This window comes from Prionailurus viverrinus, chromosome B2, assembly GCF_022837055.1.
Source record: "Prionailurus viverrinus isolate Anna chromosome B2, UM_Priviv_1.0, whole genome shotgun sequence".
In the NCBI taxonomy this organism is placed as follows: domain Eukaryota; kingdom Metazoa; phylum Chordata; class Mammalia; order Carnivora; family Felidae; genus Prionailurus; species Prionailurus viverrinus.
In genome coordinates, this window is record NC_062565.1 from 62,422,543 (window position 1) to 62,436,048 (window position 13,506).

The window sequence follows — 13,506 nt, forward strand, 5'->3', positions numbered from 1 at the left end:
GAATTATTCTTTTTAATGTATTGTTGTATTTGGCCAGTTAATGTTTTGTTGAGAATTTTTGCATCTATGTCCATCAGAGATAATGACCCATAGTTCTCTTTTTTTGCGGTGTCTTTATTTGGTTTCAGTATTAGACTAATTCCAGCCTCATAGAATGAATTTGGAAGCTTTCCTACCTCTTCCATTGTTTTGGAATAGTTTGAAAACAATAGGTATTAACTCTTCTTTAAATATTTGATAGCATTCACCTGTAAAGTCATCTGGTTCAGGACTTGTGTTTGTTTGAGTTTCATTGCTGGTAATTGCTCTGTTCAAATTTTCTATTTCTTCTTGATTCAGTTTTAGGAGTTTATATGTTTCTATGAATTTATCTATTTCTTCTAGGTTGTCCAATTTGTTGACATATAATTTCTGTAATATTCTCTTATAATCCTTTGTGTTTCTATGATGTCACTTTTTATTTCTCCTCTTTCATTTCTGATTTTATTAAGTTCTCTCTTTTTTTTTAATGAGTATGCTGAAAAGTTTATCAATTTTGTTGATCTTTCCAAGAACAAGCTCCTAGTTTCATTGATTTGTTCTATTTTTTTTTCCTTTTTTAAGTTTCTAGTTTGTTTATTTCCACTCTAATCTTTATTATTTCCTTCTTTCTTCTGGTTTGGGGTTTTGTTTGTTCTTTTTTTTTTTTTCAAGATTCATTAGGTGTAAAGTTAGATTGTTTAATTGAGCTTTTTCTTGCTTCTTGAGGCCTGTATTGCTTTAAACTTTCCTCCTAGAACTGATTTTGGACCATTTTGTTTTCATTTTCATTTGTCTCCATCTTTTTTTTTCCTCCTCTTTGGTTTCTTGGTTGGCCCATTCATTGTTTAGTAGCATGTTATTTAACCTGTATTTGTGTTTCTCCAGATTTTTCTTGTGGTTGATTCCTATTTCTATAGCATTGTGATCAGAAAAGATGCATGGTATGACTTTGATCTTTTTTAATTTGTTGAGACTTGTTTTGTGACCTAATAGGTAATCTCTTTTGGAATGTTCCATGTGCATGTGAAAGACTGTATATTCTGCTGTTTTAGGATGGAATGTTCTGAATATATCTGTTAGGTCAGTCAGGTCCAATGTATCATTACAAGCCACTGTTTCCTTGTTGATCTTCTGCTTGGATAATCTGTCCATTGATGCAAGAGGATATTAAAGTCCCCTACTTTTATTGTATTATTATCAATTATTTCCTTTATATGTTTTTAGATGCTTTATGTATTTTGGTGCTTCTATGTGGAGTACAATATTTACAATTATTATATATATTCTTGTTGAACTATTCCCTTTATCATTATATAGTGTTCTTCTTTGTCTCTTGTTACAGTCTTTGTTTAAAGTCTATTTTCTCTGACATAAATATTGCTACCCTGGCTTTCTTTTCAATGCCGTTTGCATAAAAAATGTTTTTCCATTCTTTCACATTCAATCTGCATGTGTCTTTATGTCTGAAATTAACCTCTTATTGGAAGCATGTATATGGACCTTGCTTTTTTTATCCATTCCATCACCCTGTGTCTTTTGATTGGAGCATTTAGTCCATTTTCATTCAAAGTGATTATTGACAGGTGTGTACTTATTGCCATTTTGTTACTTGTTTTATAGTTGTTTATGTAGTTCTTTTCTGTTCTCTCTAGCTCCTTTCTCTTAGAGTTAGATAGCTTTCTCTAGCGATATACTTGGATTCCTTTCTTTTTTACATATTTATTACTGGTTTTTGATTTGTGGTTACCATTAGGTTTGTATATAGCATCTTCTACATATAGCAGTTTCTGTTAAGTGAACTTAAGTTAACTTAAATTTGAACTAATTCTTTACTCCTCTTCCTCTGTTTTATGTGCATGATGTCATACTTTACATCCTTTTATTTTGTGAAACCCTTGAGTTATTTTTATAGATATATTTATTTTGGCTGCTTTTATATTTCTTACTTTTCTTACTGCTCCTTATGGTCTTTTATTTCCACTCAAAGTCCCCTTTAACATTTCATGTTGTTTTGGTTGCATGGTCATGAATACCTTTAACTTCTGTTTGTCTGGAAAACTTTTTATCTCTCCTTCTATTCTGATTGACAGGTTTTATGGATGGCATATTCTTGGCTGCTGGTTTGTTTTGTTTTGTTTTGTTTTGTTTTGTTTGTTTTTGGGTTTTTTTTCTTCAGCACCTTGGTATATCATGCATTCCCTTCTGGCCTACAAACTTTCTGCTGAAAAGTCAGCGTATAACCTTATGATGTTTCCCTTGTATGTAACTTTTCGTTCCTCTTGCTGCTTTTAAAATTCTCTCTTTATCACTACTTTTTGCCATTTTAATTACTATGTGTCTTGGTGTGGACCTCCATGGGTTGATTTTGTTGGGGAGTCTCTGTACCCCGTGGATCTAGATTTTGGTTACCTTCCCCAGATTTGGGAAGTTTTCAGCTATTATTTTTTCAAATAAATATTCTGCCTCCATTTTCTCTCTCTTTTCCTTCTGGGATCCCTATAATGTGAATGCTATTATGCTTGATGATGTGACTGAGTTCCCTAAGTTTATTTTCATTTTTTTTTTCTCTTTCCTATTCAGTCTTTCTCCTCCAGGTCACTAATCCATTCTTTTGCTTCCTCTAGTCTACTATTTATTCCATCTTTTGTATTTTTATTATTTCATTACTGAGTTCTTCATCTCTGATTGGTTCTTTTTTATGTTTTCTGTTTCTTTGTTAAGGATCTCAGTGAGATTCTCCACTCTTTTCTCAAGTCCCATGAGTAACTTTATGACCGTTACTTTAAATTGTCTATCAGCATATTCCTTATCTCCATTTCATTTAGGTCTCTTGCTATGATTCTGTCCTGTTATTTCTTTTGAGACATATTTCTCTATCTCTTCATTTTCTCTAACTCTCTGTGTCTGTTTCTATGTACTGGGAAAGTTAACTACTTCTGTTCTTTGAAAGTAGTGGCCTATGTATAAGAGGTCATATTACAAGGTCCCCTGTTCACCAGAACTTGGTGCTTCAGGTGTATCTCCTATATGTGTTGTGTGCATCCTACTGTTGTAGTTGAGCCACTTTTGCCTCAGTCCCATAGTCTGCAATGGCTCTCTTGCCTGTTGTGGGCAGGGTTTGATCCCTGTGTTGTTAGTTGACCACTCTGGGACTGCCTTGGGCTTAAGTTGATTCAGGCCAAGCATTTGCCAGAGATGCAGTAGTACCAAAATAAAGGAGAATGTGGGAGGAGGCATGCGGTGCCAGCAAGGTTCAAATGGGAGGGAACCTACAGCTGCTGGGGACCAAGGCAGGCTGGGTTGGAGGGGGTACATGTGCAGAAGTGCACAGGTGGAATGCCTGGTCTCAGGAAGGTTTGTATGGTTCTGCTATGGGAGGAGAGCTGGACTGGAGTCCTGGCTAGAGGTAGAGTGTCTGCAAGAGAATGCATTGGCATGGTGCACTGTTAGCAAGTTGGGCAGTGAGTGTTGTTGGCCTGGAGCTGTTTCCTAAAGGTGGCTGTATACTTATGCTGGAAGGCATGGGAGGGAAATGGAGCATTCCAGCTCCTTTGTTCCTGGAGAAGTCTACCAATTATCTCTACCCCTCCAGCACAAGCTCTGAGGTTAGTATACAAATTTTCCTCCCGTAAACCCCAGGTGTTTTTCAGACTGCTGCTTCTCTGCTGTATCTCTGCGGGGCTGTTTGTTGTGTTGTCTCTTTAAGGGAAGGAATTCAGTTTCCTCTCACCCTCCTGGCTCTCCTACTTATTTACAGTTCCAAGTTTTAAGCACTGCTGATTGTAAGAACTCACGAAATTCAATATTTGGCCTTCTGGTTTTCAAAGCCAAATGTTATGGGGATTTATCTTCCCTGTGCATGCTCCCTGGTATGACAGTCTCTTCTCCCTCTTCTTCAACTGCAGCTCCTTTCCTCCCATGTACAGTCCTGTGTCTCGATCTTTCCCATCCTCTTTGATGTAGCCTCTTCTCTACATTTAGCTGTGGAAAGTTTGTTCTGCCAGTGTTTGGGTCATTTTCTGGGTTATTTACACTGATGTAGGTGTTAGCTAGTTGTATCCAAATGACGAGGTGAACTTAAGGCCTTCCTACTCCACCATCTTACCTGGAAGTTTGAAAAATGGATGTTTTGAAATGTTTATGATCTCCTGTCTGTTTTTTTTTTTAATTTTTTTTTCAACATTTATTTATTTTTGGGACAGAGAGAGACAGAGCATGAACGGGGGAGGGGCAGAGAGAGAGGGAGACACAGAATCGGAAACAGGCTCCAGGCTCTGAGCCATCAGCCCAGAGCCCGACGCGGGGCTCGAACTCGCGGACCGCGAGATCGTGACCTGGCTGAAGTCGGACGCTCAACCGACTGCGCCACCCAGGCGCCCCTATGATCTCCTGTCTTTGATCACACCTTGCTGAACTATCTCACTTGTTTATCACATGCAAAAGTATCTTTTATTTTTACTTCTGTTAAAAACTCAAATTAATACAGACTTTCCCCAATGCATTCTAATGTGTGTTCTGAGTACTAGAAAAGGCAAGTCTGTCACGCCTGCCAAAGTGTATACATTTGTTAGGTTTTTTCATGCCAGATACTTACCCATCTGAGTGTGGGATACACAAAATTTACAGTGTTGAAATCCTCCCAACTACTGCAATGATATTTTAAAGTTGACTCTGCAATTTTAAATAAATTTGTTTGGTGAAAATACGTAAATTAATAGTAATGAAGATTCTGATGTTCATTCTGTTCTTTTGACCATCACAGATCAAAGAACACCTTGCTAAGGGGCAAAGAATGCTGGCAGGTGATGGAATGTCCCAGGTGACCAAGACACTGTTGGATTTAACTCAGAGGAAAAATTTCTATGCAGGCGATCTTCTGATGTCTGTGGAAATTCTCAGAAATGTGACAGATACATTTAAAAGGGCAAGTTACATCCCTGCATCTGATGGAGTCCAGGTAAGAGAGACAATCCCCTGAAGGAAAAGACTAGTGAAGATGGTCTCAGGTTTTGGCCCTGAGAAGCCAGTGCTGCAGCTACTTTGGAGACATTCTGGCCTGCAGGGAGAGAGTGCTTACTGCTGCAGGAGACATATTCAGGTTGTGCTTAGTGTGAGCTCTGGAAATGACCTCAATTCCCTTAGTCATTGTATACCTCAGTGTCCTCAACCATAAAATGCACATAATACACCTCAAGGAGATACTGAATGAGAATGTGTGTAAAGTGGTTTGAGCCCTAAGATAAAAGGCACTATAGCAAATCCAAGGTTGTATCATGGATATTTTATTCCCACATTTAATATCACCATCTTGCCATAGGAGACTATTAAAAGTACATTAAGCGTAATGAAAGCACATTAACTATAACATGCAAAGAAGACACAGTTTAAGTTTTGTTTGGGGTTTTGCTATTAGAAGGAGGAAGGCCATATTTAATTTTGTGGAACCATGGCCTGAAAATCTCAAGCAAACAGAGAATTGTTCTGGATAGGAAAATAAAAATTCAATAACTCCTCACAGCATGTTTTTCTTGTCATGGAAGACTTCTAGAGCAACATCGTTTATTTCCATAATAAAGTTTAAGTACTCACCCAATTTCAGTATTGCCTTTGCCATTAAAACAAAGCTCGTTGAATGGCAAACAAAGCACATTTAATGCAGCTCCTGTTTGCATTTCAGATTAACTCTTTTTGTGCTATAGGCTAAAATATACTCCTGCCAAGAATGCTGAGTTGATTTCTGCATTTCCAGCATAATGTTCTTCCTGTATCTCCGCATAAAGTTCATTAAAATAAAAGTTTGGCAAAACTCCCGGATTAGGTAGTTTTCTTTCAGCCTACTCTTCATTTGGGAATTTTATTTGCATTTCACTTGGGGAATGCAGAGTGTGTTTTTTGTTTTGTTTTGTTGGTTGGTTTTGTTTTGCTTTGTTTTGTTTTAATCAGCTATTTAGGGAAAGAGGAAAAGAAGAGTTTTTGAAATCATGGAATCGTTATAAATGATATTGATGCCCTGATTTGTATAGAGGTACATGTTTTACTTAAATTATATGCATATATTGCTGAAAGTAACTGCCATGAGAATTATTGGTGCTTCGTTTTATATTATATCACCAGCATCCAGGAATACAGTTTTAATTGTAAAAATATGTGGGATGGAAGATTACCGTCCATCATTTGAGCATTTCAAGCACTTCTTTTTTAATAAAGAATGAAACAGTTTTCCAATTTTACAAAATTAATAAAGTAAGCCAAGTAGGTCTTTTCCCTGTAGTTCTGAAATACTTCTATCCATTAGAGTTTACATTAAAAAATGTCTGAAGACCTTGACGCAAAATAGAAGTTGTAATTTCAAAAAACTTCAGACACTTATGTTCATAATTGAAACATCAGGCAAATGCTGAACCAAATAATCTCTAGGGCCTCCTTTAACCTTCAAAGAGTGTAGGGCTTTAAGATTTTTTTAGATGCTGAAACTGAAGGAATTAAGATTACCAGGTTATATTGGGAACATATTTCGATTGAGCTACTCATTAGAATGCATTGACTCAATGAACAATGAGTTTAACCAGAAGCTTAGTCATGGACATTAGCTGGCTTGACTTAAATAGAGCAGTTTGGCTGATTATTTTGTTGTCATTTTGGCATAGCCAGAAATAAGTCCCTCCATTTCCATCCCACGCTCTCATTAATCCTCGACATTACACAAAATTCTCAGCACATTGGTCATCCCTTCACAAACAGGAACTGCATTTTTCTATTTCATTGTCTTTACTTGTGTCTTTTCAGACCCCTGGAATGCCCTCTTCTTCTGGAATTCCTTCTTCTTCCATCTCTGTCGGCCAAAATCCTAGCCCAGATCTAGCAAGTCTTTCTGCATGCCACACCAGCAAGCCACAAACTCCATCTGAAAATGATCTTTCTCTTTTCTGATATCTCAGACAGTTTTGCACCTCTTTTATTCTACTTTTCACCATTTTGTAGAAATCCTTTATACATACTTATTGTCTTTGCTTGATTATAATCTCTGGTTTATAGCCTTACTCAACATCACCTGTACCTTACTTTAAACTTCAGTCTCTGAAACACCCCTTCTGTTTCCAATGGCTCTGGGCATTTCTGATTGGGTAGCACCTCAGATTAATATGGCAAAACTAAACTTATCTTGAATTGCAAGTGTTCTTGCATATTCTACTTTTCTTTGTAGACTTAGCAGTCTTTACACTGGAATTGAAATGTTATCTTGACTTTTCCTTCTTTTCCTTTTTTATAGGTGTGCCTACACAGTGTCTCTTCTAACCATTCCTTCCTCTCTTTTCCCACTTCTGGTATCCTAATTTAGCCATTAATTATCTCAGCCTGTGTTATTTCCATGGTGTTTTTCCTTTCATTCTCCCTCAGATCTTTAACTACATCTCTGTTCATCTTGTATGTAACAGTCCTATTGGTTATCCTAAGACAGCTCTGATTATGTCACTCCTTAGATCAGAAACTTTCATCAGAGCTCAAAGGCCTCCTGAATGACAACCCAAAGTCTTTATGTTGTCTTCCTGTACAATCCACAGTATGTTAGTTACCTACGTTTATAGCCAAATGCATGGTTTACTCTTCCTCTTCACAGACTTGTGCCAAATGAACCACTTCCCACTTCTTTAATGCACTGTATGTTCTTAGCCCTTGATCTTTGCCTCTTCTGGGCTTAATTTTTTGGTACTCTGGGCCTCTGAATTCTCATAGCACTTTCTTTCCTACATCTCTTTATATCTAATATTATTAGAACTCACTACTCACTACTAAATCTTGAAAAAGACATTTTCCTGATCCATCTTTGGATCTCAGCTGAGAACACCCCCCTCCTCAAACAACATTTCACATAGAATCTTAACAATGAAATTAGTGCTTACATACGTAATACATGTTTTTTTCTCATCTTTTTTTAAACTGGGAAGTGAGCAAAGACCAAAGAAAGATTAACCAAAACTATTTAACGAAAATACATTCTTTTCAATGTAGTTATGAGCAAGACATTTTAGTTAAAATGCCTAGTAATGCTGGATTCATCACAAGATTGATTTGATGCATTGATGAGCATGAGATAGAGTAGCTACAACCTGTTAGAGTTGGGAAAACAGCAAAGTGTGTTTGTATGTTTTGGAATTATAAAGCATAGTAGTAGTTTTATTTTTGGACACTGGTAGAAAAAGATATTCCAAAAGTCTTTTCCCTCCAGACGTTCTTTTCCGAACCCTGGTGCTTTGCCATATCTCTGTCTCACTATGTTCATCCTCTATGTAGTTTATCCTTCCTGCTTCCAATTCTGATGCAAGTTTCTTCCAGATCCAGCTCAAAACTCCCTTCTACTCAAAGGCTTCTCATCAAATCCCAAGCATAATTCAAATTTTTCCTAATTGTTTGGCCTCTTGAAACCTTGTAAATATCTCTGCTTATAGTATATCTCTCACATAACATTGTAACAGCTTTCATAATATTCTATTTATTTGTTTCCAGTGCTTTTTTTCAGCAGTAGAGTTTAAGCTTGTTGAAAGACTATTATATCTTGAAGCATAGTAGAGGTTCCAATATTTGTTGAAGGAATTAATAAGGGAATAACATAATAATATTAGGGAAATTTACATTGTTCACACACACAGACACACACACACAGACACACACATACATACAACTCAGAACATCCAATTTAGAGAGAGAAAGAAAAAGAGTGGAAAGCATGTCCATTAACTTATTTTTTAGCCCCTGGGAAAATTTGTAGTGAGTCTCATTCTATCAGTAGAGGATTGAGTTTGCAATGCACACACTGGAACTTTAAGGCTTGGCAGAATTAAATCAGTCATATACAAGTTAAAATTCCAGCTTGTCTAATAACTATCTTGGTGTCTTCAAACACATAACTTAATATTTCTCTACCTCATTTATTCATATCAAAATAAGAAATAAAGAAGAAATAGTAGTATGGTCTAATCTCATTATTCATGGCAGTTATATAAAGTTGCATAAAACACTGAATTAATGAATAATGAACGATTTACTCCTATGGAAAATACAGGATGAAATTCCTTTGAGAATCTGTTTATACCATTTTCACCAGCCAGTTAATGCATGACCTTGTTTTATGTGTGTTACTGTTAAAAGACATAATTTTTTAAATGCTTGTTTATTTTTGAGAGAGAGGGAGATAGAAACAGAGAGAGAGGGGGAGAGGTAGAGGTGGGGGGGACAGAAGAGGATCTGAAGCGGGCTCTGAGCTGACAGCAGAGAGCCCAATATGGGGCTCAAACTCCTGAACTGCCAAGCTCATGATGACCTGAGCCAAAGTCGAATGCTTAACTGAACCACCCAGACACCCTAAAAGACATAATTTTTAATTATTAACCATTAACATTGAACTCACAGCTAAGAAACTATAACTCATGCCATAAAAAGTTTTCCTAATACGTACATTTTCTCTCTAAGGCACATGATGGTCTTCTTGAGTTTAGGAATACTAGATAGTCCTTCAGCACCGTGCTGGGGAACATTTCAAACCATGAAATCGCCAACAAAAAGCATTAAAAACAATGAAACAAACAAACAAAACCAACCTGAGAATTAAATTGGCCATAAAAAGGAACTTGTTTGTAGTATGTGGACTGAAACAAAAAGTCAGAGCATTGCTGTGTTTGACCTCAGCTGGTTACATGTGCATTGGGTGACCCAAATTTTTCCCACTCTCTACATGTCTGTGAATGACCATAAAAGAACTATGAGTTTTGATTTTGGGGTTACGAATAAATTTTAGCAAGTAGTTGATTTGCAAATATGGAATCCATGAAAAAGAAGATTGACAGTAACTGTTTTCCAGGGTTGTTGTGAAGCTTATCAATAATACAGGTTAAATACATAATAATCTGTGAAAAAAAATATTTGTAAATTTTCTGGCAGATTACATAGGTACTCCATAATTCCATTATTTCTAGTATTATAACTCTTAACATAAAAATAAAAGATGGGCCTTGTTCTCAAGCCACTTACAATATCATGGAATGGGGAAAAAAAACCCTTATGAATGAGAGTAGCCTATAGTGATGAAGAAGAGATATATAAGTATAGTATGTTTCATTTCTAGAAGTTCTAGAAACATAGAGATCTGGAGTGCAGCAGTAAGAAGATAATTTGTGGGAGATTTAGGACTTGAAATAGAATTGGAGAAATAAGCTTAGCACAGAGACAGTCATCAAACTGTGTAAACAAAGGCATAGAAACGGCATGAGTGTGGCACGTTCAAAAGATCAAGGTTTCTAGAAAACAGGTTGTATGTTGGAAAATGCAGATCATAAGGACAGAAGAGTCAAAGCCAGAGAAGGGTTTGGACTTGATTCTTTATAAGTGATATTTTTGGAAAGATGATCTGGCAGAGGTAGATAAGGTGAATTAGTGAACAGAGGAAGATTGGGGGAAAGAACCCCATGGAGAGGCTACAGCAGTGATCTAGAGGTGAGGAAAGAAGAAAACGTGCTTTAATGACAGTGGGTCAGAAAAGGATGAGTAATCTTTTAATGGAAAGAAAGGGAGGCCCTTGAGATAATTTATATTTGGGGAATAAAGAAGGAAAATGTTGGAAAGAATGGAGGCATCCACAAAAACTCATCATGTGTTGTGACCCTCAAACTCACTGAAAGCATGGACTGATCTCTATCCAGGCATCTGTTTCCTAACAAAACTTCTGTTGATCTAAATCAGTGTTTTGCAAATTCTTTTGACTGTGACCCACCGTGGGATACACAGTTCACTTCCATATATAATTGAAAACCGGAGTTTTACAAAATAATATTTACCTTTAGTGTGTGTGATGCACTCAGGAATTTTCTGTTCTTTTTCTTTTTTGTTATGAAAAGTTGGTCACAACCCTCTATCAGGTCACCACTTAATGTCTGAAAGTCACTTGTTTATCTAACACATCCCCTAGGCTTTAGAAATGTATTTCCCAATCATTGAGATGAAACAGAGAGCTCAAACCTCAGCTTCCAGTCTCTTTCTTAAATGCAAACCATATTCTAAATACAATTTTCAGAGTTAAGTGACCAAGAAATTAAATGGAAAGTAGAGTTAGTTATTTCAGATTAGTCAAACATCTTCTCTTCTAAAACTCTTGATGAGCAAACATGTATGTTACACTGTGGGCCTGCTTCATGCTGCCCATCAACAGTGGCAGGTCACCCAGTGAGATCTTGGGCATTGCTTCTCCCATGGTTTCAGTGTGAGACACTTTTACCTTTTGCATACAAAAGACTAGATTGATAAATGTGGAAGCAACTATTACTATGATAATATAATACTATCATGTACTGATAAGCCTCATCTGTGCAAATAATCAAATTCTTTTGACTAAATAATATCCAGCAAGGACTCTTAGGGTTGAAATCATGACACAGCTTTAGCATTCAAGGCACAACCTGATGCCTTGAAATCCTTTGCTCAAAGACTTTGTGCAATCATAAATATTAATAGTTTCCTTGAACATAAGTAGGGGAGTTAGGGAAGGCATTAGAGTGTGATGATTAAGAGTGCCTGCCCTGGAGGCAGAATCCTGGACCTCAGGTCACAGCTCTGACACTTACAAGCTATAGGATGCTAGACAAGTTATTTGACCTCTCTATGACTTAATTTTCTCTTCCATCATATGGGGTAATATCACCTACCTCATAGTTAAATTATGTATGTAAAACTTACGTAGTACATGGCACATAGTAAAAGCTCAAGGAATGTAGCTACCTTTATTATCTGAGAAGGTAAAATTCTGATGGAGCAAAAACCTGAAGTATCTCTGAATCACAGGTATGGGTTGCCAGTACACCTGTGTACTTTGGTCTCTCTCTTGCAAAGAAAGGAAGGTCAGATGTTTCTTGTGGCACCACCTAGGAAGTATGGGTACTTTTTAATCACTTATCACAGAGGAGAAGGGCAGAGAATGTGTCAAGGAAAATAGGAGTCAGAAATGAAGCATTAGTCCTTAAAGTCGACATTGCAAGGCCATTTGAAAGATAGAGAGCAGGTGGATGTAGAAAGTGGCTTTCATCAATAACCAGGATTTCTAGCTCAGTGGGAACCAAGTTGTGAACAGGACCACAACTGCCAGCTGACAATCACTCCAAGTCATAAACGGCTACTATTTTCAATGCTTAACAGCCTGAGACGATTTCCTATGGTGCGTGGCAAAGGGAGCCCTGTAGAACTAACAGCTCTTTCTAGGTAGTATTTAAACCCTGCCCTTATTATAAAGGTGAAAATAAGAAATTCAACACCAAATAATTTCCTTAAATGGGTGAGATATTAAGCAACAACTCTTGCTTCACAAGTCAATGTGATTAAATCCCACCAAGAACAAACTTTAGAAGGTGGCTGCTGGCTGAGGGAAACTCACCATCTCCACAGGAGAGTGCAAAGTCTGTGCAACAATCAGGTGGGAAGAAGAAGGGAGGCAAAGAAGTTTCCAGAGTATGTGTAGTACTGCCTACCAATTAGTAAATGCCATGTAATGAGATAAATGATTCCAGTTGGGTTTCAAAAACGCAATAAAACATCTGATAAATAGTTTTATCCCATCAGAATTTCTCATTATTTCCCTTACAGTTAAGAAAATACTGAGATTTGCGTTAGCATAAGGTACAGGCATTTTCCTATTGTGATTCCTTTTATTACCAAAGATTTTTCTTTTAAAAAATTATTGGGGAACGTATTAGTTTGCTAGGGCTGCCATAACAAATACCACAGACTGGGGGACTTAAGTAATAGAACTTTATTTTCTTACAGTTCGTAGATTGGAAATCCAAGATCAAGCGGTTGGCATGTTTGGTTTCTCCTGAGGCCTGTCTCCTCAACTTGCATATTGCTGCCTTCTCACTGTGACCTCACAGAGCCTTTTCCTCTGTGTGTGCAGGCTGCTAATATCTCTGTGTGTCCTGATTTCCTCTTCTTATAAGGACTTTCATCAGATTGGATTAAGGTCCACCCTAACAGCCTCATTATAACTTAATTACCTCTTGAAATGTTCTGTCTCTAAATATAGAGACATTCTGAGACACTGCTGGGGGTTAGAGCTTCAACATACAGATCTGGGGTGGACATGATCAGCCCATAATGGGGAATCTTGACAGACTCTGAGAATTTCCCTTTAGCAGAGGCATGTGCCAGGATCTTACACCGGAACAGAACCTACTGTGGCGGCCACCTATAGAGTTGCCAGGGATAAACTCAGGATGTGTGCATGCATCTTACACACACTTGTCCTTTGATGTATCAGCCGGGCCTGCCCAAATTTGGGCTTCTTAAGAAGCAGCCCCTGTCTGGATCTGAGGATAATTTCACCACAGAGTTATATTTGTATAATTTTGGCTGCTCTACCAGACTACCGCTGGTTAATAATACTTAGCATATTTTATCATATTTGTATCACTAACTTTTTCGCCTTTCCTATTTATAAAGGTTATTTAT

At 37.2% G+C, this 13,506-nt stretch overlaps 1 protein-coding gene across 3 annotated transcripts in view; it reads left to right on the plus strand.

Moving 5' to 3' along the window:
* ADGRB3 (adhesion G protein-coupled receptor B3) overlaps nt 1–13,506 on the plus strand; it is a 724,938-nt gene that overhangs the window by 358,378 nt on the left and 353,054 nt on the right. For all 3 annotated transcript variants that reach the window (XM_047860848.1, XM_047860847.1, XM_047860849.1), the window contains one exon: nt 4,784–4,978. In XM_047860848.1, the coding sequence (XP_047716804.1) occupies nt 4,784–4,978 (195 nt within the window). The remainder of the gene's footprint in view (nt 1–4,783; nt 4,979–13,506) is intronic.